At 36.8% G+C, this 26,092-nt stretch overlaps 1 protein-coding gene across 2 annotated transcripts in view; it reads right to left on the reverse strand.

Moving 5' to 3' along the window:
* The window catches only part of RPS6KA5 (ribosomal protein S6 kinase A5), a 79,793-nt gene that overhangs the window by 18,618 nt on the left and 35,083 nt on the right, over positions 1–26,092 (reverse strand). The window contains exons 2-5 of one of the 2 annotated variants that reach the window (XM_083838846.1): positions 12,642–12,769; positions 11,881–11,964; positions 8,492–8,595; positions 1,908–2,058 (exon numbers count right to left, since the gene is read on the reverse strand). In XM_083838846.1, coding sequence (XP_083694972.1) covers positions 1,908–2,058; positions 8,492–8,595; positions 11,881–11,964; positions 12,642–12,713 — 411 coding nt within the window. In that variant the 5' untranslated portion in view covers positions 12,714–12,769. The remainder of the gene's footprint in view (positions 1–1,907; positions 2,059–8,491; positions 8,596–11,880; positions 11,965–12,641; positions 12,770–26,092) is intronic. The other variant, XM_083838845.1, reaches the window with a different exon arrangement.

Consider the following 26,092-nt stretch of genomic DNA (forward strand, 5'->3'; position numbering starts at 1 on the left):
ATGGTGGTGATCTCAGACTATGCTTCACTATAAACTTGGCAAGAAAGCTCAAGGAAACATTTTTACAGCAATGATTCAAGAAAATCTAGAGCATGAGAGGAGGGTTTTGTTTGTTTGTTTGTTTTAAAACTGTTTTTCTTCCTGATGGAAGATATTGATTGGTGGAAGGAATTAAAAACTACGGTAACAAAGCAAGCTATTTTGCCAGAAATCTTTGCTGTGGAAATCCAAACCCCCTGAGGTGGAGATTCCAATACTGTAATTCTCATAAAGAAACCAATTCAGCCAAAGAACATAATTGACATACACCAGAGGGATATAAATACTCAAACCATCCCAGCTGAAAGTAGGGATTGGTAAGACAAGAACATTACAGATCAGGAAAAAAAAAAAAAAAACAAAACCACTCAACCCTGAAAAATCTCTCCCATAAAAAAAGACAGAAATAATACAAAACACATTTCAAATGTAAGAGTCTCTATGCCTAAAAGCTCATCTTCCCCTCTCCCCCCCCAGTCTAATTCCATTGAAGGTAGAAGATTCTACCTTTCCCTATGAATCTATTTTTTCCTCTGTCAAGAACAAAGTAATTGTGATACTAACACTATAGTGTATATCACAAATGAGTCTTACCTAAGATGTCAGAGACTAAGTTTCAACATTTACCAACATATTTGGGCAATTTTTTCTTGCCAAAATGTTGGTAAGAAAAGGCATGATCGAATTTATATTTAAATCTCATAAAAAGAATTCAAAGAAATTTAACAATGGAGATGAGCCAAATAACTGCTGTGACTATCCTTACAGTTCTTCCATTATTTCTGAGGAAACACCACTTATATTCTTGTAAGCCATACTGCATGTATACCATATCTTCAACTTCTCATTTCTGATACCTATCCTTATTTACTAATCTCAGCTTCTGGAGCCCTGAGAGCCTCTGGATTTGATTCTTACTTAAATACATTGCTAAAGAGGGAGCACAGATATGGTGGTCATTAGAAGATGGCCCTATTGCTATAAATGAATGGAACTGAAATGAAGTCAAGAATAGGAAGTGCTATATGAGGAAAATATGTATCTTCCAAAACAAACACTGAATAAAGGAAGCTAACTCTATGGATATTTGTCAGACCCTCTATAAAAGGAAGGAAATACAGAAGACCTGAGAAGAAATTCAGATGTTAAAAAGCCAAGATACCGCGCATGCTAAATGTTATGATAATTACATTGAATATATTTATTTGAAAGGTCTAATTTATAATACCAATTTTAAATACTCCAAAATTGACAGTACTTAGAAATATAATTAACTTCAGAAACAACACAAACACTTAAGTTTTTTCAAAAAAAGCACAATTTTAACAGCAATGTATAGAACAATACAGCTGTTGGATGCAAATACATTTTTCATCATTGTTTAAATCCAAATGTTAACACACTGAAATCTGCACGGAATTAAAAGCAACTAAACAAGACTAAAGATTAAATTAAGCAAACGAAAACACAGAAGAGGGCTTTATCACTAACGGTGAAATTAATCAATGGTCAAATTCAGTAGTAATATTAATGCAATCTTTCTTTTAAAAAAACAATACACAACATATAAATTAAGAGTTTTTCCATTAAACCTTCTGGTTCAACTAGCACAGCTTTTGGCTGCTTCAAATAGGTGTTAGAAACAAACACAGAAGAAATTAAAAAGCTACTAAGCCCTTGCTGTAGCATGCACAAAAACCATACACACAAGTACATGGATATTCTTATTAACTTCAATTGAATTCTTCAAGCAACTAATACACCTGTAAGCTACTCTGTTACCAAAACAATGGAATTTCTTTAGACTTGGATTTCAAAGAAATTAACATAGAGTAAGTGCTATTTGGGGAAACTTCTTTTTTCTTTACCTGGAAAAAGGGATGCTGTTTGATTTCATCAGCATCAGTTGGACCACAACCTAATCTCTTCTTGGGGTCTTTCATCAAAAGACGCTGAATTATATCCTTAGACAGTGCACTCATTTCTTGTGGATAAGGTGGCTCACTTTTTAATATTCTCCTATAAAACAAACAAAATAACATTTATTTGGTAATTACTTAATGTGTTAAACGTTAAATCTAAGAGTTACCATACTAATGACAGTACTTAACCTTCCATTGTCTATGGTACCTGGAGATAGAAGGATGGCAAATGTGAACCAACTATCTTTTTATTTATTTAAGGAATATCTGAGGAAAAACAGACATGTAAATTAGATAGATAAATCAGGCGCTACAGAAGGTCAAATTCACTGACACATGGCCAAGCACCAACAGAAAGAAGTCAGCTTGGTTTCTGTAAAGGAAAGTTCTTCCACACAGACTCTTTAGGAGTTCTTATGAGGGGTTAAACAAGGAGTAGGCAAGAGTGATTTGATATCAATCACCATTTGGATTTACAAAAGGCTTTTAGTAAAGTAACTCAGTTTTTTAAGGAAATTAAGGGGCTATGTGGTAAGAACAGCCCTAGCATAGATAATAATTGGTTCAAAGGCATAGAACAGAGGATCAGAGTAAATGGTCAGTTCTTGCGACAGAAAGAATTACAAGTAGATGTTATTTTAGGGGTGTTGTACCGGGACCTGTGCCGTTGAACAGGCTCCTAGCTGACCTGGGAAGGAAGGTGAGCAATGAGTAGCATAAGCAGAAATTGTCTCCTAAATTCCTGAAGAGCAAGGACAGGTGATGAAGAACTACAGGAGGTTTCCATGAAGCAAGGCAATCAAAATGACAGCTAATTTTCGGTTTACGTAAGAGACTTACTCCATGAGACAAAAACAATCCTAGCTTCCTACATACATTATTGTTACTAGCCAAAAGAAAACATATAGCTACAATAGACAGCTCCATAAAAACATCAACTTGATGCTTGACAGCAGTCAAAACCACAATTCCAATGTTACAAATTATTAGAAAATCAAGAGAACAAACAGAAAACACACTTATGGCATGTAAGGTTTGTCCACACTTTGTATACTGTGTGCAGTACCTGCAGCCTCCTCTTGAAAGGATGCACTATGACTGGAAAGGTTTTAGAGACGAGTAACAAAATTAATAAAGAGATACAGAATGTGTTTCATATGAAGAACTACAATGGAGACTAGGACACAGTAGGCAGCAATTCACCATGCTGTTGCAAGGTTGCAAGTACGCTGCTTTTCACAGAATCACAGAATATTCGAAGTTCGAAGGGACCTCCAAGAATTATGGAGTCCAACTGCTGGCTCCACACAGGACTACCTAAAAATTAAGCAGTGTGTCTGACAGTGCTATCCAAACACTTCTGGAGCTCCGGCAGGCTTGGTGCTGTGACCACTTCCCTGGGGATCCTGTCCCAGTGCCCAAATACATGCTAGTGACATTCCTTCAGAAACATTTTTGAAGCTGACTGGTACTATAAAATAACAATGATGCTCTGAACCAGTTCATAGGATTACACTACAAAAGTAGCGAAGAACAATACCAATTTCTTTAGAAGTTCCAGGAACTACTTACAGTTACAGAATTTACATATGTGAAGCTGTATACACATTAATTAGTACAGAAAGCAAGCTGCCAGAAAAGAAAGACCATATGGGATCAACATGTAAGAAAGCAGACATTGGTGAAGACTAATCATGTAGCTTGATTAAGTAAAGGGAGACCAATTAGTCTGGCTTTAGTGAAGTGCTGTGCTGAAAGGCAAGTCATTGGGGGGTGTAGCAGTAGCCCATAAAGTGTTCTGACAAGGAAGCCCAGTATATCAAGGTCCTTGCTAGGATGTCTGCGCTTCTGAAAGGGAGATATGGCCTTTTGCATCAACCTTCATTTTCTTTTCTGAATCACTTCCATCCTCTTTTTCACTTCATACTTAAGCAGTCCACTAACAGTAGGCAAAGGAAGCAGGAGCAATTAAATATTCCAAGTGGCTACTGTGGTCAAAGCTGCTGGAGGACTACTATGCTGTACCTTGTGCTCCTCCTAGACCAGTATGTTCCCCCTGAATTGGGATGAGGTGAGATTAGCCCTGCTGATGGGAGCACTCTGGCTGTTCTGAAAGCACTTGCATAGGGCAAGGAGCTAATCACTTTAAAGTCCTGGATCACTTCCAGGTGCCCGAAGATGATTACTACTTGGTCATCTTATCCTTCTCTGTGGCAGACTGCAGAACTAAGAGCTAACCCCACTGGTATTGTTTTCCAGGAATATTGATTAGTCTCTCCCATCAGTACTGTAGGCCAAGAACATACATGATAATGAGAAGGAGATGCTAACGAATGATAAGGAGGAGATGTTTTGTCTTCAGTGAGTGGAAGATACAGTAGGGGAAGGACACCTTAAAGACAAGAAGCACTTACAGGTTATCAGTATCTTCAGAGCCATTCCTTCAGTATCGTTCATAGCCTTACCTGTTAGTAAAAGCTGCTGAGCCTGACAAATCATCTGAGGAACTGCCTGATTTTGCTATGAAAAAATTCAGTTGCCACTACTGGTCTCTCCTATCTCCCAGATTAAAAACTACATAGACTGAGCACAGGTTTCTTACCTGCTCTTCACTAAAGCAACAGAGATGGGATACATGTTTGCTGGCTGACGAAAACTTCCTTCCACAGGAGGCTGGGTATTTAAAACCAACCATAAATGCAAAAGGCATGTGGTAAAGACTTATGCTAAGATATCAGTGTCAAGAGAATTTGAAGAGGATTCTGACCTCATTTGTTCTAGGGTTATAGTCTTAAGGACTTAAGCAGGAATGCCCTTGCAATGCTCAATAAAGGCCTCATGAAGACTGTGTCATAGGGTTTTTTCCAACAAGGAGAGCAGATTACTTCTACTGGTGGAGGGGAGAGGGAAAATATGCCATTAGCCAGAAGCAGAAAGATACTTTCTTGATTTTTCATTTTAGTTAACTTTGTGAACAGCTTAACTAATCACAATTCTGATGTATTGCATAGCTGAGAAAATCAAGTTTATGTCAGAGAGTATGAAAACTTCTATTGGCAATTGGCCAATAGGTCAAATTTCCAAATTGGTCCTACTTTATCTACTTATCTTCTAGCATTACATTGACCAATCCATAAACTATGTTGTAAAAACAACTATTCAATATATCTACTGAGTGATATTTTGAAAAGTAAAGCGTAAGCTACTGACAACTCACTTAAGATGAGATGCTTGAACAAACAAATGTCAATTCATTATTTGAAATCGTAACTATGTAACTTGTTTAAAATCTTAACAGTGAGAAAAAAAACTACTTACAAAGAAGGAAGAAGAAAAAGTTTAGGAACTGGTAGCCATTATATGTCAATCTAAGATTTTATAGACGAAGGAAAAAAATATTTTGCTCAACATAAAATATGTCATTATGAGACAGAAGCTCCCTTTCACCTTCGTCTGTGATTAGCCTGAAAACAGATGCCTCAAACTGACTGTGGAAGTGATGATAATAAAATATCAAAAGCACAAAACCTGAAGCTTATGGTTTTATTTCCAACAGGTGAAAGACACAACTAGATCATGGAAAACTGAAAGGATCAACCTAGTTAACCATGAGACCCACTAGGTTTAGGCTAGAACTGTTACCATAGTTTATCATCAGTGCCCTCGTAACTGTGTATCATAAGCATCACCAAAAAGATACATAACCATCCTAATACTCAGGGAATAAGAGAAAGCAACCTCAAGCTGTAAACCTATTTAAGGGTAGAGGGACAAGCTTCCAAAGCAGAATTTTCACCTTCAGGTTTGAAAACAACTCTACTGAATGCCCTGTCATCTCAGAACTACCAATGTCTGATTCTTTTGTACCACCTTTGAGCAGATGGAACAGTGCACCCCAGTTCTTGCAAGCGTTAGGCAAGTCAGAAACTTTGATGGAATAGTTACAACTTTCTTGAAACTATCTGCTTTACCAACAGGCTGAATTGATCTGTAGGCAGAGTCACTGATGGGATGTGATTCACATTTAGCATCAAATGGTTTCCTTCTTGTGGAAAAGATCTCCTTACACACTGCTTGCTACCTGTTAGAAAAGTATCATTGCATTATCTCCTATCGTTGCTTGGATTCTGGACTCTCAACTAAGGGTAGACACACTGTGAACTGCAGGTAGCTATAAGCTCTGCTTGTTTTTAAGCACTTAAAAGGACAAAATTCCAGAAGATACCACGCAGATCACAAGTTCAATTTAATAACTGCTCTGTCCTTGAAAAGATCTAGTAATCACTAGAGTCTTTACAGGTGGAGAATAAGGAATGGCATCCTAGTCCATACCTGCAATGCATTTTCCAGACGGTTTAAGGAAGAAAAGGTTTCTTGCAGAATTGCAGACAAAATATCCTTATAGCAACTAACATATAGTCAAATTTCAGCCGTTCTCTATGAAGCATAAATAGATTCTAACAAACTATGTCAGATAAAGAGCATAGGCCACAATTAGCATTATTATGCTAAAACAGCACCACATGCTTCTACAGATTTTATAGATGTACACAAGTGGAAAAAGACAGATATATATCTATTCATAACCCCAAAGCTGATAAGATTTTCTAAGCTGTTGCACAGAAGCAAAATAATGCTCCAAAAACTTCATAGTCATTTTAAGTACCTGTACATATGACAAGATCCTCAAAAATCAGAACTCAAAAATGGATCTGTCTTTCAAGCCAGAATTACAAATCACAGTCAAAGTGAAAACAAACACAGCACCTGCCTATGTTTTTGAAGGATGGGGCCCTTTCACAGCTTTGTGGCAATGCAAGTCCAGAATTCTCCAAAATGAAAGAAAGATTTGGGGAGAAGGGAGAAGTAAGGGGAGAAGGGATAGTCGAAATGGACATACACTTGAATAGTTCTGTGGAAAAAAAAAATCTAACAAGATTAGTAACCCATAACACCAAGAATGTGAACAAAAAGAGCCTTCAGAGACAGAGGCTTTTAACATAAGGGAAAACAAAGTATGCAATTAAGTAGCACTCACCATGAAAGAGAAGTCCACAGTGCTGTCCAAAAGGTATGATAAAAGAAGTGAACACAATCTCTCATCAGATAGCGTAAAAAAAGGTATAAACCATACACCAACTATTTCTGACAGAACAACTAAACTGTTCATAGGGGACATATTTCATATCAAAACTCTGGTTTCAAACCTAACAGCCTTTGTGACGTACACAGAAATAAACCTTCTATACAAAAATATCTGAGATTATTTCCCACCTAGGTAAAAATAGGATAAGGACCTGGATTCATCCAGAACAAGATTGTTTCCTTAAACCTACAAAAATGAAAGACCATGGAATTTATGCTTTCAGGGCTGGTGTCTAAGAGAAAGCTGAATTCTCTAAGCCTGCTGTTAGGGAATACAATTTGTGTTTAGAGTAACTCTGCTATCAAGAAAGAAGCTTGTACCAATTTGCCAGTGCTAGTGATTTCATCACCATTGGCAACTACAGATATCTGATGACATTATCTGCAATTCAGGTTTTTTTTTGGTTTTTTTTGTTTTTTTTTTTAATCATTTTAGAGAGGAAATGAAAATAGATAGATCCAAGATAGTCATGGAGAGAAGTTGTGCAGTATATACAAATGTATAGTAAATATAAACGCGTAGTATAAACACCAACCAGAATAAAAGCATACCAAAGGACAACATCAATACCTGGAAGAAAAGGCAGTCAACTTGTCACAACAAAATTTCAGTCAGAAATTAGAGTAATAGCCATCAGAGGGTGGATGCTGGCAGCCTTGCAGTTTCTCATCTTTGAATTCAACCATAAATTATGAGAAAAAAATAAGATATTCAAGAGTAGAGAAGAACCTACTAAAAGACAATCAAATCCTGAAGAATGTGCATCTAAAAAGTTTATATGTAAAATACAAGAATGGTATAGGTTATTTAATTTCATACTCATTTCTTATCAATATGCAAGTATGTCTAGAAAGGATCCCGTTCTTTGTTTCATGTCATATACAAACAAAATAAACATTCCCATTAAAAAAAAAAAGTGGGAGTAGGGTAAATCCTGGTAATTTAAACTTATACGATGGAGGGGTCTAGCAAGAAAGACAAAAATCTCTCCAGCTAAGTACGTTTCAGTATTTAGTTTAGTATTCAGTGTCAAGATGTTGAATGTGATAATTCTGTTCGCATATAGCTTCGTGTTTCATTTGACTTCCCTTTCAACAGTAAACATGCAATAGGGTTGGACAGCAGCAAAGCTGTGGTTCTACTGTAGCTTAAACAAAACAGGTCTTTCATGAAGGTCAGTTCTACTTTATTAACCTCTGCAGATCACTGAAGTAACCTGTCTGCTTTCAGATGTCATTCTGTTACACAGAACCAAAACACACGAAGTATTACTCTGGTAGCTCTTTCTTCCTAAATTCTGTATCAAAATTCTCACAAAATATATATTATAGCACAAGCATCAATTTGTGAGCAAGCACATCTAACGTACTGTTTTGAACCTTACCTAGAAATCTCTGCTTGAGAATTCTTCTCTCCATCAACTGTAAATGGTGACGCTCCAGTTAATAGTTCATACATAAGAACACCAACACTCCACCAATCAACAGCCTATAGAAAAACAGTAATTATGTAAATTATGATAGAGCTAAGTAAAATTGTTAATAAAAGGAGGAACAAAACACTGCAGCCAGTAAACAGCTAGCAAAAGGAACAGCCCACCTATTCACAACTGAGGCAAACCTGGACATAAAGCTTGAAGGATTGCAGTAATGATTAGATGTATTTTCTATATTATATCAATTACTTTGAAAGCTCTTCACTCAGCTTCTTCAATTAATTTCTCAAGCTGAAGTCTTTCCACTGGCTACTAAAGTTTCACTTGACTTTTTCCCCAGAACTAATTTTGATTTTTAACATTGGGAAACAATAAGAATTCTAAAACATACTTGAAGTAATGGAGCTTATACATACTTGAAATAACTAAAGCTTGCTATGAAGTAGTGGAACCTGAGCTTTTAGGAGCTTGAGAATGAAACTAAGGAACTTTTGAAAAGCACACTTTAGGTCTACAGCTCACAGTTAATCAGGACACCTGAAATGCTACGGAATTTCATCTTATATTGCATGGCAACACATGTTATCTTTGGCTTCCCATGTATTAATCATAGAATCACAGAATCATAGAATGGCCTGGCTTGAAAAGGACCTTAAAGATCACCTAGTTTCAACCCCCCTGCTCTGTGCTGGGTTGCCAACCACTAGGTCAGGCTGCCCAGAGCTGCATCCAGCCTGGCCTTGAATGCCTCTAGGGATGTGGCATCCACAACCTCTCTGGGCAACCTGTTCCAGTGCCTTACCACCCTCTGAGTGAAAAACTTTCTCCTAATATCTAACCTAAACCTCCTGTCTTAGTTTAAAAGCATTCCCCCTTGTCATATTACAAATCTCTCTGACATCTCATAACATTTTATTTATTGTTTATTATTTTTATTTATTTAAAGTACCAATACATTAAAAAAAAGTCTTCAGATAATCCTATCTATGGCTACAGTCTCTCTGATTTTGTCTGACTATCCCAACACTTGGAGCAGGCTATATGGTTTCAAGGATAGGAAGTTATCTGGGGATAGAAAACAGAGGTTTTCTAAGAGGAAAGTATTTTTTGAGACAAAATGCTCATATTAACTCCATACTCTCATACCCAACGTCGCTTCTGAAACTTTCTTCATTATAAAAAAAATTGCTCCATATCCATAAAGAATTTTTTCTCTCTTTTGTAATGAAAGACACTACTATGAAAAATAAAGGAAGCAGTTTAGTCATTTAAACAAAATTAATTTTACTACAGGTGCTTGAATTTCTCAATTTTATTTCCATGAAATTTGCATATCCATGAAACTGAAATTCTGCTTTACTTGTGCTGACAAAATTAATACATTACAGGAACACAACCAATAAATGACGAAAAAGTTGACTTCCTACTTTAGATTGTGTTTTTTTTGTTTTGTTTTGTTTTTTTTCAAGATACACAAAATCTGATGTTTGATCTATTCATCCAAGAATGTCTAAAGGAACTAGATGAAGAAGTCTCTGTACTGTCAGTAATTCTCCTTGCAAATACACAATGATCAGAGAAGATCCCAGGAGAAGTGTGTGTTTTTCCAAAAGAGTAGGAGGATCTGCAGAATCAGAATCAAACTCTAAAAAAAAATCTGGAGCAAGTTTTTAATACAAACAAGATAGCTATCTAGAAGAGATTACAAGCAAACACACTGATTTATCAAGAGCATAGCATACTAAGGCAATCTCATTTCCTCTTTTTTAAATAGGACCTTGGGTAGCTAGATAAGCAGTAAATACAAAATACACTAAAAACCTTCAAACACCATGCCAAATAGCATCATCAATAGTTAGCCAAGAATTTGTACGGTAAACAATTACCAGCACATATGTAACTGAAAAAACACCTTTATTTAACAGCTGTCAATCACTTGCCATCAAATTGTTAGGCTATTTCTTTAAGTGTACTATATGGCTCTGCTCTATACCTCATGAAAACATCAAGTAGAACTGATAAAAGATAACAGTATAGAGATTGCTCTTAAGATCAGCAATAGCAGCAATAGTACATAATTTGCAAGCACTCGAGAAAAAAAAACACAATTTAAAGTGACTGACGCATTGGAGAGATCCTCTGAAATTGGCAAGATTAAACTAAGGAGAAATACAGAGTGCAGGAAATGGAGCTTAGATTCATAAATTTGTAAAATTCCATTTTAATAATGATGAAGTAAGCAGTACTCTGAAAAAAATGTAAAGATTATAGTGAAACAAAAGGAGGTGTGAGACAATGACTAAGCGAAAAGACAAATCAAATTTTCCATTTTATGTCTAATAGAAGAATCAGGGAGGTAGTCATTCTGCTGTACTTCAAACTGCCAACACTTAGCTGAAATACTGTGCCCACTACAGCGTTTCCTACTTAAAAAAAATATTGCAGGCAAGTTCAGACCAAAACAGAAGCAGAATGAACAGAGAAAGAACCTTCTAAGGCAAAGTCAGACTGAGTTCAGCAATCTAGGAAAAGGAGATAGAGGGTGACATAATATTTTCCAGTGCTTAAAAAGGCAATTCTAAGATGAATTGTAATCAACTATATTCCAGGACCCCCAACAGAAAAACAAAACAATCTATAGAAAAAAATAAAAAATAAAATGGAGATAATATATTCTCAAAAACTTCTCAGTATAGTAACCAATCAAAATAATTTATCTAGGAATACTGTAGAATTCTTTCAGTGGAATAGAGTTGTGACATTTTTGTTTGTTTGTTTTGAGTTCCATCTGTGAATAATGGTCATCTTAATTGTTGCCATCAGTTACTGACATTAATTCATATAAAAAAATTAGCCTCAAGCTAAATGGAATTAATTTTCGACAATCTGAGAATATTTCCCAAACTTACATTAATAATCCACTCAAGACTTCCAGAAAGGTAATAGACTTACCTGATGTACAACTGTAAAAATATATCAGAATTAGTCACAAAACAGTTGTTTTTCCACTCCAAACTAAACAGTTTTTAAATAAAAGTAAGCAAGTATGAGCTAAATTTTTTTGTCCCACTGCACATTTAGAACAAGATTCAAAGAGAACACAAGCGAGCCTCAACAGCTTTAGAATTATGCCTTGTACTTTGGTTTAAAACTAACTTCAAACTGAAAATAAATTATGCCAATGTTTTTAAATATAGGCAATAATCTATTTTAGGACAACCTGAAGTAAGGCACGTTTAAGTAAGACACTATCACATTCTACAGAAAAACTCAAACTGAACAATAATGTTGCCCAAAGAATTAACTTTTTTTCAGTAATAAACTTAGATAGAACATACCTTATCATGTCCTGTATCTCCTCCCCTTACAATATCTGGAGCCATGTATTCTATCGTTCCACAGAAGGAATACGCTCTCTCATTCTAGCAAAGAAAATAAAATTCATATCAAATGATTATATTGTCCAAATCATATGGGACATATCTGGCTAACAGTTCCAAGATGCTGGCAGCAATTCTTCTCCAAATAGCTCAGAACTGCTAGCTAAATCATATTCCATCATATATAGAGATGTATCACACAATGCTACAAAATATTTACAGTCTTCTACAAAAAAAATAAGATGTCATAAGTTTGTGTGGTAGTCTAACATAAGCACACAAAAATTAATGTATTGATATTTAAATACATTCCTATTAGTCTAAATGATCTATACATCATTCCTCAAGGCAACATAGACACATTCTGAAGGCTGCAATATCAATACTCTAAACAAATGAAATGTTTAAGTTAAAAAGAGCGATTCATCGTAAGATGTATGACTTGACTAAATTAGATAAAAGATCCTTTGGGTTCTCCGTATTTAGGAATTTATTATGACCTCTAGAAAAGTAATTCCCTTTCACAAAACGCACATAAAAACCCAACGTTCTCTCAAGAAGAGACTTGGAGAGAGACAAGAGAGAGAAAGAGAAAGAGAAACAGACAGACAGAGTTGTAAATTTAAGTTTATTCTATACACTGAAGTTATTGTTTTGATTATGTTCAAAACTAAGCTGCTTTCACAGGCATGTATAATTGTTCCCTGAGAGCGATTTACCTTTGAGGTCAACATGAGGTCATGCTGGACCTTGCTAATGACGAAAGCACATGTGTTTGGGCCATGCAACATTGTTCCTCCCTTATCCTTCAAGCTTCTAGCATTTGGGGGAGAGATCCTGACAGGTCCTTTAAAGAAGAGTGTTCAAAAAAGCAAATATTTCAAAAGTCAGGTTTTACATTCGTAGATGCAGATTTGGAGTTTAAAACAGGTGCTACATAAAAGATTGTACTGCACTAATGAGAGGAAGCTCCAAAAATTAGAAATAGTGCTCAGTGCTACCATGAGGCAGAAAAAATAAACAGTCCAACAGCATATTCATAAACTGTACTTATTAAAATACAGACACTGTGACTGTTTTTGTGGGTTTGGGCTTTTTGTTTTTGTAAAATTCTGGGTTTAAAATAGTTCTTGGCCTCATTTGGTTCAAATATTAACTTGAAATATCAACTTCTGAGACAAAGCCATAAAATGATAAACTTTTCATGATACCACTTTCTTGTGACACAACTATCATTTCTCTTTTATTGTCTTTTCAAGTACCTGTTATCTAGAAGAAAAATAGTGTGATAAAAAGCAAAAACCAAACAAAAAAGTAAGTCAGAAATTCCTAGCCCTCCATCCTGGCATTAGCCAACCTGAAGGTATTAATGTATCCCTCCGTTCGCTCTTCCTTCGGCTGGGGCAGCAGGGAAGGAGGTAAGAAGGGGTGGAAGGAAAAGGAAAGGGAGTGAAAAACACAAACTGAAACCTTCCTTCACCTGCTGTCTGCCCAAAGTACCCTTGCAAAAGACAATGCAGCCAAGCTGAGATTCACGAAAACAATTGATAATGTTGATACATCAAAAGAAAGGGATGAAAACTGTATCATTTAGCTAGCTGCAAATTCAGTGAGTTATCTTCAAAATTATGTTTCTTTGTCTCTATGGAGTGTAGTAAAACTAGGCTTCAAGGTACTACAATGACGAGAAAGAGGCTGGGGATCTAGATACAAACGTATACCACGGTACAGCAGACCCCTTATGATCTCAAGTATCCAGCATGGGAATATACCTGTGCTGGTGGGAAGGCCCACTGAAAACATTTCAAAAGATACAAAATTATGACCAGTAGATTTTTTTGAGGAACTATCAAAAAATTGTGTATATGTATATATATATATATATATATATATATATATAAAGGTTATTCTGATTTTCAATTATATTTAGCTTTTCTCTAGAACATCAAAAATAAAAACAATAATTCACCTTCTACCATTCAACAGACTTTATCTTTTAATGAGACTGAATTTTGAAAATGGTATTTGAAAATTAGTTATTCTTTCTTTCTTAAATTCATGCCTGAGATATTTTTTGTCCCTTGCAAAATTCAATCTTTAAAACTCCCAAGATAATTTTGAAGGCTTAAAAAATTGACACTGTATTTTGTAAAATATTTTTGTGTAATTAAATTTCAATACCAAAAGAAGTCATACTGTAAATGACAAACAGTTCTTTATAAATTGAATGCTCCAGGATATATTTGTAGTAAGCTTTATAAAAATACCAACTTTTATTCCACATAGGTAAGTATTTGTATCCTTTAGCTCTTGCTTCCTTTTCAGTTTAAAAGCAATCTACTGCTGAAATTCAAGGCTGAATAAAGCCAAGAAGAGGAAAGCAGATGATTATCACAAGCAGGGTTCTTAGCAAGAAATTGTGTAGTAGATTGTAGTTTAATATTAGGTAGGAAAACAAAATGGACCCACTGAACGTTTTCTTCAAGATCAACACTGATTTGCCATTAAATACATCAACGTTCATATTCCAGACACCCTGATGGAACCAGCTTCTGACTGTTACAGGGAGACAAAACAAACTGCTATCAATTATTTAGTTTCTTAGTTAACTACACTTCAGCACTCCCCAAAACAATAAATAAATAAATAAAGCTGACACTGAAGGCAAAATATTCTGACTCCAATGAAAATTGACACTGATTTGTCTTCCTGACACATGGTAGAAATTACTGTATTCAGACAGTTGAAGTCACAAAGCGTGGACGTTTCTTTGTTAGATACTCTTCTGGGTATGGTGTGTTTTGTTAAATCACAAGCCATACCAACTACCTCTAGTGTTACATACAGAACACTATTTTTACAGTATTAAGTTTCACCAGAATTACTTATGTATATTTGTCATTGTTAAACGTAGGGAGTCACTAGTAGTCTTTAGTGGTATGCATTACATGTGGGTTTAAAAGGCATTTTAAAAGAATGTTACCTCCAACCACACAGTTTCCTTTTTTTATTTTTTTATTTTTATTTTTATTTCCCAGTTCCGGGCTCCCCAGTTCAAGTGAGAGATGAACATACTGGCGAGAGTCCAGTGAACGGGCACTAAAATGGCCCTAAAATGGTGACTGGAGCACCTCTCCTATGAGGAGAGGCTGAGGGAGCTGGGACTGCTAGGCCTGGGGAAGAGGCCGTGCAGGGGAAACTCCTCACTGTGCACGAACACCTGATGGGAGGCTGCAAAGATGGAGGCAGGCTCTGTTCGGGGGTCCCCAGGGAAAGGACGTGAGGCAACAGGCACAAACAGAACAAGAAGTTCTGCCTGAACACAAGGAAAAACTCTTTCACTGTGTGGGTGACTGAACACTAGAACAGGTTGCCCAGAGAGGCAGTGGAGTCTCCCTCTTTGTAGATATCCAAAACCTGGACATGGTCCCAGGCAGGCGGCAGCTCTAGGCAGCCCTGCCTGAGCAGGGGCCTGACCAAGATGACCTCCAGAGGTCCCCTCCAACCTCAACCACTGTCATTCTGTGACAAAAAGTCACTGTATAATGTATTTCACCAGTCATTTGTGAAATCACATTTTACTTACAAATCAAATATGCAGTCTCATTTATTTTTATTTTCTTAAAGCACAACCAAACCCTATTTTGTATTTCTCTCCCCCACAAATTTACAGTTCATGCAAATTTATAACATGAATTGAAACTCCAGTATCTGCCTTTCATCTCACAACATGGAACTGTTAGTAAGACAAGAAAGAAAATTATTGAATAACTGAATTTGGATTCTGCATATGAATTCTCACTGAACAGGAGTATCTTGCAAATACTTGAGCTTCAGGATTTTTTGCACAAGGCAGAACGCTTTTTCCTCACACAGTACGCATGCCTTAAGCACTGTGGTTCCCTCATCTGAGCTGCAGAACATCAAGCAATTAGACACTAAAGGAAGTAAAGAGAAGTGTGGCTAAACCACCTCTAATAACTCAGTATGACAATATTGACCTTGTCACTGAAAGCATGTCATTATGTTTGCTCCCAATCAGCAGTGCTTCCATGCTTACAGATGATTTGGAGATGGCCTTCAGTCTTCTGGTACACACTGTCTGGTTTTTATTTGGTTTTGTTCTTTTTCTTCACCAACTTCAACATCATTCTGAATTCTTGTGCAATAGCATTAGTTTTTAGTGAAGGTATATGAAGTGGCTACTTCAAATAGTTTAGCTGCCTAAGAGCACACTAACTTTTTGTGAAGCCACTGAGACAAAGTGAATTTTGCTGGAGTTGTTGGTCATTTAACATAGATAGGGTCACCTGGATAAGCAGGCAATTCACTTTTTAATTTAGCAGATGTATGGTTTAACAAATACGGGTTACATCCCCCACTTATTCTTTGAGATGAGCTAAACACAGACTTTGTGCATGTGCCTACGTGTACCTTCCAAACTTCCAAACATTTCTAATAAATGCTCTAGTATGACACATGGGGTAGATCTCTGACTTTTCCTACTCCATATGTGGAGAGAGTAGATCTCTAACTTTTCCCACTCCACACACAGCAATATGAAAAAGGTAGGGCACAGCCCTCCGTCTGAGTTCCTAGCAATTATTCTGCCTGATCCAAGTGTCCTAGTGAAACACAACTGCTTTAACTAGTCAAGGTACTTTTAATACCACACCTGTATGATCTCTGCAGCCTTTCCTCTGGAATACTTGTTCCTATATCCCATTTTCCTTTTCTTTCATCAAATAAAATGAGCATATTTAACTTCAAACCCAGAAACGTTGATAGCACCTAGCCACTGAACAGCTTTAGAACAATTAGACTGTGACTGTCCACAACGGAGAGATGCAATGCGGATTATTATTTGCCCTGGAAAACAATCATTTTGACAAAGAAAAAAACCTCAGAGCAGCATCTTCCTTGCTAAGAGTATGCATGGTAGGTAGACCACAAATTATACCATTTCCAGAGATCAAAAAATCCAGCTCCAGAATTCAATTGGAAGTGCTGAGAGAAGAATGGAAACTTTGCACCATCATGCTCTTGATGATCTTGTGGTATCATCACTTGGCCCTGCTTTATAACCAAGGAATGCTAGGCAGGCATTCAAAGCTATCTAAAGCTCCAGAAAGAACATGTATAAACCTTTCTACTCTCAGAAAGAGAACTTAAGCATCCAGAGATCTCTAATAAGCTTCAAAGCAAACCACAGGAATTAAATGAGATTTCAGGTGAGCCAAGGAATCAGGAATACACAACATGCTTGTAAAAGACTCACCTCTGCTGGTCCAAATTGCCATTTGACAGCTAACGTTTTAGTTAAAGAGCTACTCCATTATGTCTAGTTGGGTGTTAGTTTCCAGTGACATAAAAAAACCTCAGAGCCCAGATGTCCTGAAAACGTCTGATTTGATGCCCTAACACATCCAAAAGGGCATGGGAAATGGGCAAAGAAAAGGCAGAGAAAACAGCTAGGACAGGTATTTCCAAACACCCAGGGGGGTGAAAGCCTGCGTTATTTCACCACATGCACCTGAAGATCTGCATCTGAGAAACAAGCTGCTGCAATACTTGGCTGAAGAGAGCTACAGATAGAAAGGCACACGTTGACTGGCTGAGTGTCAGGGCCAAAACAGTATTGGTAAAGAAAAAACGTCATCTTGGAGCGGAGGACAAGTTCCCAAGGGGCTCATACACAGCACTGTAACTCCTCCAATAAGCAGAGAATCTCATTAGTTCAGGGACTAAGAAAAATTAAGTTAACCCTACCCTTTGGAAACTGAGATCTGCACAACTGCAAAGTGCATCTTGTGACTGTCATGCTTACAGCATGGCAGACAGGGCATTCAAGTCAGCCTGAATAAAAACAGAGAGAACAGCTTTTGGAACTCAAAGAGGCTCTAAAGCAAAAGTAGATAACCCACATCGAAAGGCTGAAGGCCCAAGGGCTGATGTGCTGAGTACCTCCTGAGTCAATGGTGTCATCAACATGTTGGTGTTGAGCACTAAAGAAAACTAGATTTCAATTTAGACTCCTCCAGGTAGCCAGATGACACATCAATAGAAACACACAATCTATATGAAGTTCAGCCACATGAGCAGTTGCCAAATTTGCTGTATGTACAAGGGACAGACTGAGCAAACTGGAGCAAGCCATATGCCTGTTGGAAAAACAGGAACAAAAAGAAAAACAAAGGGAAAGATCAAAGTCTTAAACGCACCTGAGATTTTGTTTCAGAGGCTTTGAGAAAAAACAAACACACCAAAGCAAAGCACCCAAACAAAAACATGAAAGAAATCTGAAGAGGTGTGAATGCTGGAATAGGGAAGCTGAATAAAGCTTGCTAACAAAACACCTATGGAGGCAAAAACAAAACAAAACAAAAAAACATCTACAAAGAATGATCAAGTACTGGATCTAAAGTATCTAGCTCAAAATATTGAGGCATGTTCCAAGAGTGCTGTTCTACACATGTGCACTCAACCTAAGAAGAGTATCTGCTATCCAAATACTGCTTTGGAAAAAATGCTTCAGAGCGTGAGTGCTTGTGATTTTGTCTCCAAAGCATGAACACGGGTATGGAAAGCCCTCAAGTGTCTTAACACATTCATTCTGTCATTTGAAGACATATTATTTAACATTCAAATATATTGCCTTTCAAGTACTTCTTCAACTTGACAAATTACATTCAAACAACATGCACCACTGCTCCACAGCAGACACTCGGGTCCTACAGTCCTACGGCTTACTTTATTCACAACAGCCTTTGTGCAAACATATTTTAGCCAAAGGATTAGCCAAGTATTCAGTGAAGCCATTCTTTTCAGCATTCACAATTAAGATCCACTTCTCCAGCTGCATGAAAGGTCACCTTTGAAAAAGAACAGATTGCTTCTGTTCTCCGACCATTTAATGCGCAAATACTTTGTTCTTAACCAAGCTGGACTACTACCCTGAACGTCAGAGGTGACACATTTTGAAGCCACACTGCTATCACCCTCCTTTGAGCTATGAAATTTGACTCCTTAAATGCATTTTCCAAGTTTTTGTTGTTGTTTTGTTGTTTTTTTGTTTGTTTTTAAACAATGCTAGTCTTCTCCAAATGTTACTGTATGCATTTTCTAACAGGAACTCCTTGCTCATAAAAACTACGCTAGCATAGAGTCAAAAGGCTTTGTTAAATCCTAGAGTATCTAATATCTAGTGTAAGCTGTTTGTAAAGGTAAAGGGCACTTCTCCATTACTAAATTGTTTGGATTTTAATTTCCTTCGATTCTGAATTTATAATAAAATATTCCAGGAATGCAACTCAATAGCTTAAGAATTCCTGTTTTTTTTGTTGTTGTTGTTTAATAGAGAGTACACTAAAAGACAGAAACAAAACTTGGAAACAGTAAGTGCTGTTGGTCCAGAGAAAAAGACAACCTCCAGAGTCAAAATGCAGCCTTTAATGACATATATTCTATCTGTCAGCAAACACCCTTTGTAGTTGTAGGCTAAAATCTGAAACTGCATCTTCCTTAAATAATGGGGGTGGGGGGTTTTTTGTTTGTTTTTTTTCATTTTATATACATAAACATATAATTGGTCTCAAACCAAAAGGGTTTTGTGCACTTGGCCCTCACCAACAGACTTGCAAGTAAAGCATAAAGGAAGCTTTACATCTTGATTGGGGAAGTGATGGCAGTTTCCTCAAGATCTGGCAAAATAAGCTACCCTTTAGGTGATATTGGATAATAAGTTAAAGCCAAACCCTTGATAAATTTTGTGTAAATTGCCATATTATATATAAAATCATTGAATTTAGAGAAAAAACTCTTTATTAAAAATAATTGACAAGAAAGGGAAAGGCAATTTTTAGAACTGACTGAAAAAGCATAAGATTTTCACAAAAAAAGCCATCTGTTTTTAAAGAAAGGCAAGTATTTGGTATGCAATGCTGTGGGTTTTGTACCATTTCTGTAAGTGATATCTGCAGTGGAGTAACATGTAGTTACACAGAACAGGAAGATACAATGGAACAGAAGGGAAGAACCAGGTAAGCCAGACCAAAGCTAGCCTAAGGCATGCCAAGCTGCTCTCAGGATTGACTCTTCACACGTTCAGTTGAAAAATTCTCCAATCCAGACAAGAACTATTCGTTGGTTCATCATATTTTTGTAATGGAGAAGTAACAGAATTATTATGCGTGTTTTGGCGGTTTTTTCCACAGATTTCAGCAACATTCTAATGGGATCCCTAGGCTTGTCTAAACTTGTTAGCTGGCAAACTAAAATGCTTTGTTCTTTTCATCTGACTCCACCATTAGAAAGGTTTCAAAATGTTATGACCCAGCAAGACAAGAGGAATTCTTATTGCTCTTTGAGCTACTCTGAAATTGCATGGCAAGTTTTAACAAGGTTTTTAAATCTAGTATAGATACAGTCCATCTACTTAAAAGTAAAGGTCAATCCCTCTATTGCATGGGCAGTAATATTTCTCATACCAACTTCTAGATCAGGAATATAGATGAAAAAAATCAAATAGATTAAAATCATAGTTTAGCTAAAACTCTTTGTATCTTCGGTCTTCTCTTTAAGCAATCACCTAACAGATTATAACTCACATGAATGTGCACACACCATAAATCATATGAGCAACTATGTTTCAAACTTCCATAGAATACTCAGGGCTGTAGATAAGTAAAATCAACCAATGTTTCATGAAAATGTCTCTTGCCTACAATAAATTGGAAGCAGTCTGCATGTAATATACAAAAGACTTAAAGCTGCAATCCAACTTTTTGGAACTAGTCGAGTTTTGACCAAAACAAAGACCTTGCTCTGACTTGTATTTAGTGAATAAACATTCTAGCAAATGCAAACTTGTAAACTTGTTATGAATAAATATTTACAACCCAAGTGTTCTCTGATGGTGGGTAACTTTTATATTACCAGGAGCATGGCACGTGGTCATTTTTTGGAGATGATAACAACAAAGAAATGTCTCTGCACAGGAATAAGGTGCACATGTGGGGAAGGGTCCATACGGAATAGAAATTAATGTCAGACATTAAAAATTCTTTGACACCACAGTACTTTAATTCTTGCTTAACCCCCCCCCCCCAAAATGGTATGTTTTAAACTGATGATCAAGATTTAAAAAAAAAAAAAAAAAAAAAACCACCTGCAGTGATGATGTACTTGTGACTCTCAAGAAATTCAGCAGAGATGTTTCTTAGGTACATCCAACCATCTCTAATAAAGGAAGCCAAAGCCAGCTGATCCCTCCTGCAGTGAGACTGGAGCATGGCATGTATTGATTTCTGTCCCAGCGAATATTTCCTGGATGTACAGAACTGTACAAAAATCTTTAGGTACACAGAAGGCTTCATACGTCTTGAACATATAAGAAAGGGGACTTAATACAGCAGATTCTTCACAAAGAATAGGCTTTTCTTGGCACTTCTGATGTTTGCAGAAAGGCTGCTGTGAATCATACTGGATATTGTCACAGACTATAAGGTTATATTGGACAAATCCAGAACTGCTTTTACAGTTCCTCAAACAATTATTTCCTTTTGTGGTATGATTATCAATAAATGGATTTTTCTATTTATTGACAAGAGAATCCATGTGAAGTAAAGGCAGTCAGCTCAACCAAAATGCCTACAATGCATTGTATCATTCTGTTTTGAAGGTAGATTGGTGCAACTAACATCTGACTGATGTTTTCATTAAAGCTTTAGTGAAAAATTTTGCTTGCAAGAGGAACCCTGCCCCACAAGATATTAAACATCTAACTTTATATTAGAGTATTTAACAGCTCTTGGCACTCAAATTTAAGTTGAGCCTGCAGAAGTCCCAGCATTCTTTGGGCAAATAACCAGCAACTGACACCTGACTAGGACTGGGACAGAATCAGCACTTCACCTGGTGATGGACAAGTAAAGCCAAATGAAACTTGCACGCTGCACTTCTGCAGAATGTCTCACTGAAGATGGTAAGGCAGAAAAGCAGACTCCAATTCCAAACTAGAAACGGCAACAAGAAGTAATAGCACTGGAAACATACTCAATTAAGACCTCTTGAAAAATAACTGTAATGTGTTTCTGTGAGGTTCCTACAATCTCCTAGTGTGCATACTTACTATAAATACAATAGGAATAGCTTCAGCCACAATAGTAGGGCCAATGATCCTTCTTTTTATTTTATAGTTTTACCAATTTCTTAGCTAACTAGGAAAACCATTTTAAACAATGTAAAGTCTTTTCTAATTTCAATTTATTCAATGCATATTTGGAAATTAACAGAAGCATCATTCATTCTACTATTTTTATACAGCCACTAAAGAAAAAATAATTAGTTGGGAAATATGCAAATTCAGACAGAAAAGGCTAGAAGAGACACATTACACCATATTACACCACTGTATTCAGCAGTAAGAGACTCAAACTTAACTACGGGCAAGAGCCCACAACAAGTTTTGCACGCTATCAACTGAAACCATGTTCCTGTCCCTTCAAGAGCAACTTATAAAGAATTTATTAGAATATTATGAAATGCCTAAAGCGGTAGAGCACTTCTAGGCATGAACAGATGCTGGTGTTTGTACTGTGCTACGGAAACCCCACTGTAGTTTTTCATTTATCTAGAACCCTTACCTCGGGAATTGTGCTGGAATAAAACTGTGTACTTTCATTGCTTATACCTCTAAACATATATTAAGTCCAAAGTCAAAGTTAACTCTGTTAAAGTTCCTTTAACAAAGGAAGACAGAACTTCTAGGTTGCCCTCTGGGTTCTATCAGTAGTATAGCAAATAATATCAATTAGAAATTAAAAAAAAATGTAGAATACAAGGGAAAGCATCATTATTACACGTATTTTATATAACTTTGAGTTCTGAAAGACAGTAACTTAAGTTTTGGTTCCAAGAAACATAAACAATGAAAGCTTTCCTAGGATAACTGTGTTCAGGACCCTTAGCATATCAACCTTGCTCTTTTTGCACCCCTTGGGGTTAAGCCACCCGTGCTCAAGACCAACTCTGACTCAGGGCCACTGACTCTGTGTGGAACCTGCTCGGGGACCTCCTCCACCTTCAGCTGGGAGCTGAAACTCACATCCTCAGTCTTGATCCCAGAGTGAGCCGGTATGCCTGTACTTGGCTGTGTACCTCACTGATCCTGATCTGCCTTCAAATCCTGGCTTGACCTCAGGCCTTCCTCCTCACTATAAGGTTGTCTGAGAACTGCTGCACTGTTACCTGAGCCTCGTTACTGCCAATAGACCTGCTCTGATCTTGTTTGGGAACTGTGGGATTGTGCCCTTGGTCAGTTAGCGTACCACATCCCCAGCTCACACTACTGCAGGGAGCAGCCGCCCCATCCTGCTGCTCGCTGACAAGCTAGGCAAGAACCACAGGTCCTCAAGAAACAGACTGTAAGACTGAAAAACTTGAGTCTTGAGCAGTATCATACAGAGCATCCCATAGATCAGCTATCAGCAAACTGTTCTATCTGCTATAAGCTACTAGTTAGGTGAGCCATTAGAGTTCCCTCATTAAGTTTAATGAGAAAACATGTAAGATAAATAAAAGAATAGTGCCTTAAATAGAGATTTACTTGCACTGCCATAGAGTCCATATAAAATTCCATGCAGAAACAGGGTTTGCACCTTCAGGGAGTCTTAGAGGCCATCCTATCTGAAAGTGATTTTACTGATATTTACCTCAAAAATAAGAAATGCACCAAGAAAAGAAAATGTTTCCATAGAAATCAGTTCTGTAGCATTATTCTCTGCCAACATTTTAATTGTTCAGAAGAACAAACAATTACAGTATCAGTTTAGGAAGGCATATGAAAATTGACAAAAAAGCCTTCTGATGGCTTAAGACATGATGTAGATTTAAAATGAAAGTTGAAAATCTTGTTTGAAAATCTTGTTCCAAGAAAATAAGTGCCAGGCTGACTGTGTCTTGTTTGTTTGTTTTTAAAAATTCTTTTGAGAGCCTTTTTGGTCATAATATCCAGACACAACACTAGGGAATTAAGCTATCCATATCAGAAAGTACAGCTTCACCCAATAGCTCTCTCAGGTATAGACTGTTGCTTCTGTAGTTGTACCTTCTATTCAGGAACAAAAGTATGATCTCCGTAGGAGACAGAGGAAGAACAAAGATGGGAAAAATGTTTAGTGGTATGCTAGACTACCCTACTTACTGCATTTGACAAATTCATAATGAAGATTATAGTAATAAAGGCATAGACTAGACCAAGAACAGTTGCAATACTACAGATCAAAGGTCCACTAGTTTGAAATGTCATCCCAAGAAGAATTAAATAAGATCATCTGAAAATGAATAAACAAAAAATCCCATCCCAGGGACTGTTCCTACTTGAAGGAGCCAGCTAAGTCAAAAGTACCATGTTGGATATTATATCTAATGCCACAGGGCTAGACAAACTAATGACTGCTTCCAAAACAGGCAGAATCAGACTAATGAATGCTTCAAGCAATAGTGAAATTTGCCTGCCAGCAGCTGCCATCAGAACAGGCACTAATAAGAGAGAAAGCAAGACCAGCTAACCCTATCCGTGAAGGTACTGCATGCCAGCTACGAAACGCATGACCTCTATAGTTGTGGCCCCAACATGTAACACAGTGTAAAATTAAGCCCTCATCTAATGTAAAATGGAGACTCAAGGAAACTTTTACACAGGTTTAAGAAATGGCTATGTCTGCTTCTGCAGTGCCATGCACTTGTAATTCTGCAAGGAATTCTTTAAACCAGTTACTAATAATGGATTTGTAAAGCAAATAACCGAGAGAAAAGAAAACAAGAATCTCTCTTCTTAAGCAAAAGTAGTTCAGAAACAGTATATTATTGCGTGGGAGGAATGCAAGTACGTACTACTTTCATCCCTCATGGACATTTTGTATTGGGTTCTCAAAATTCCAGTTTTTGAGAAGACTTGTTTTCTAAAACATCATCTTTTGAGAAGAGAGAGTAAGAGTACCAAAAGAGAGAAGAACAGAACAAAAAGCAAAACCTGAAAAAAAAACCCCACACCCTCTTGCTTCAAATAGAGGCAAAATTAAAAGGTATGACAGTATTCATTCTGCAAAGAATTCTTCTAGCTACCACAGTAAAGCCTTCAAAAAATGTATTAAAAAAGGGAACAAAAAATGCATAGAAAATGCCCAATACATACTTATGAAATCAGAGAGCATCAAATGTAAAACGAGGAACAGACAATTATGCTCAAATGCAGTACACCTGGCTCTAAAATCATTTTCACATAGCCATGAAACTCTGATCATGCAAGTTTATCATACATGGTTGCCCAAGTTTCATCAAGGTTAAGTGTTTGCAATCATTCAAGAGATTAAAAATTTATGAGGAAAAAAAAAGTTAGTGAGGTTGCTGGGTTTTGCATTCCAAATGCAAATTTTTTGTCCTGGAAAAGAGAAACATTTTTTTCCAAATTGACTACAAACATGTTATTCTAAGATCTGATAGAAAATGCCAGACTATTTTAACACACAGGTCAGTATTTCTCCCCAAAACATTGTTCCTGAGTGGCATATTACAATAACTAAATGGCATATTAGAGTAGTAACTTTAAGAAATCATGATCTGTTTTACAAAAACTCTTCATGGCACTGAGATCTTGGCATCAAAGTCTGAGCAGAATATGTTCTATGGTCCAGTCTTCCGCTTTAGTGTTCCATGCTGGAAGACCACAATTATAAGCGTTGTAAAAGGAATACAGCTTGGGCTAAGGCACAAACTGTCACCTGATCATTGATGACCTCATTCTGCAATGAAATGAGACCTGCCCTGCAGTTACGTGATTTCAGAATGTTCGGTGATTTTATGATTCTTAATATTCAGTTTCAGGATACTTGAAACACCAACAGAAGTACACCAATTAAAGTCAAAAAATTTTCCTAACATTGTTTCATATCTTTTTCTAAAACAGGGGTAATAATCAGTAATTGCCCAGATAGGATCTATAATGTATGTTAACTACTGTGGATTGACTTCACTGTTCAGCTTACTTTTTCATAGTTTTTCCTCTTTCCAGAAGTGTAATCTACAGTTTAAAGCAGTGCTACGTTTACATTGGCAAACAACTCTTTAACCAAAACACAAACATAGAAAGTCACCAGCAGTACAGATTATT

Source organism: Anser anser (genome assembly GCF_964211835.1).
Source record: "Anser anser genome assembly, chromosome: 5".
Taxonomy (NCBI): Eukaryota; Metazoa; Chordata; class Aves; order Anseriformes; family Anatidae; genus Anser; species Anser anser.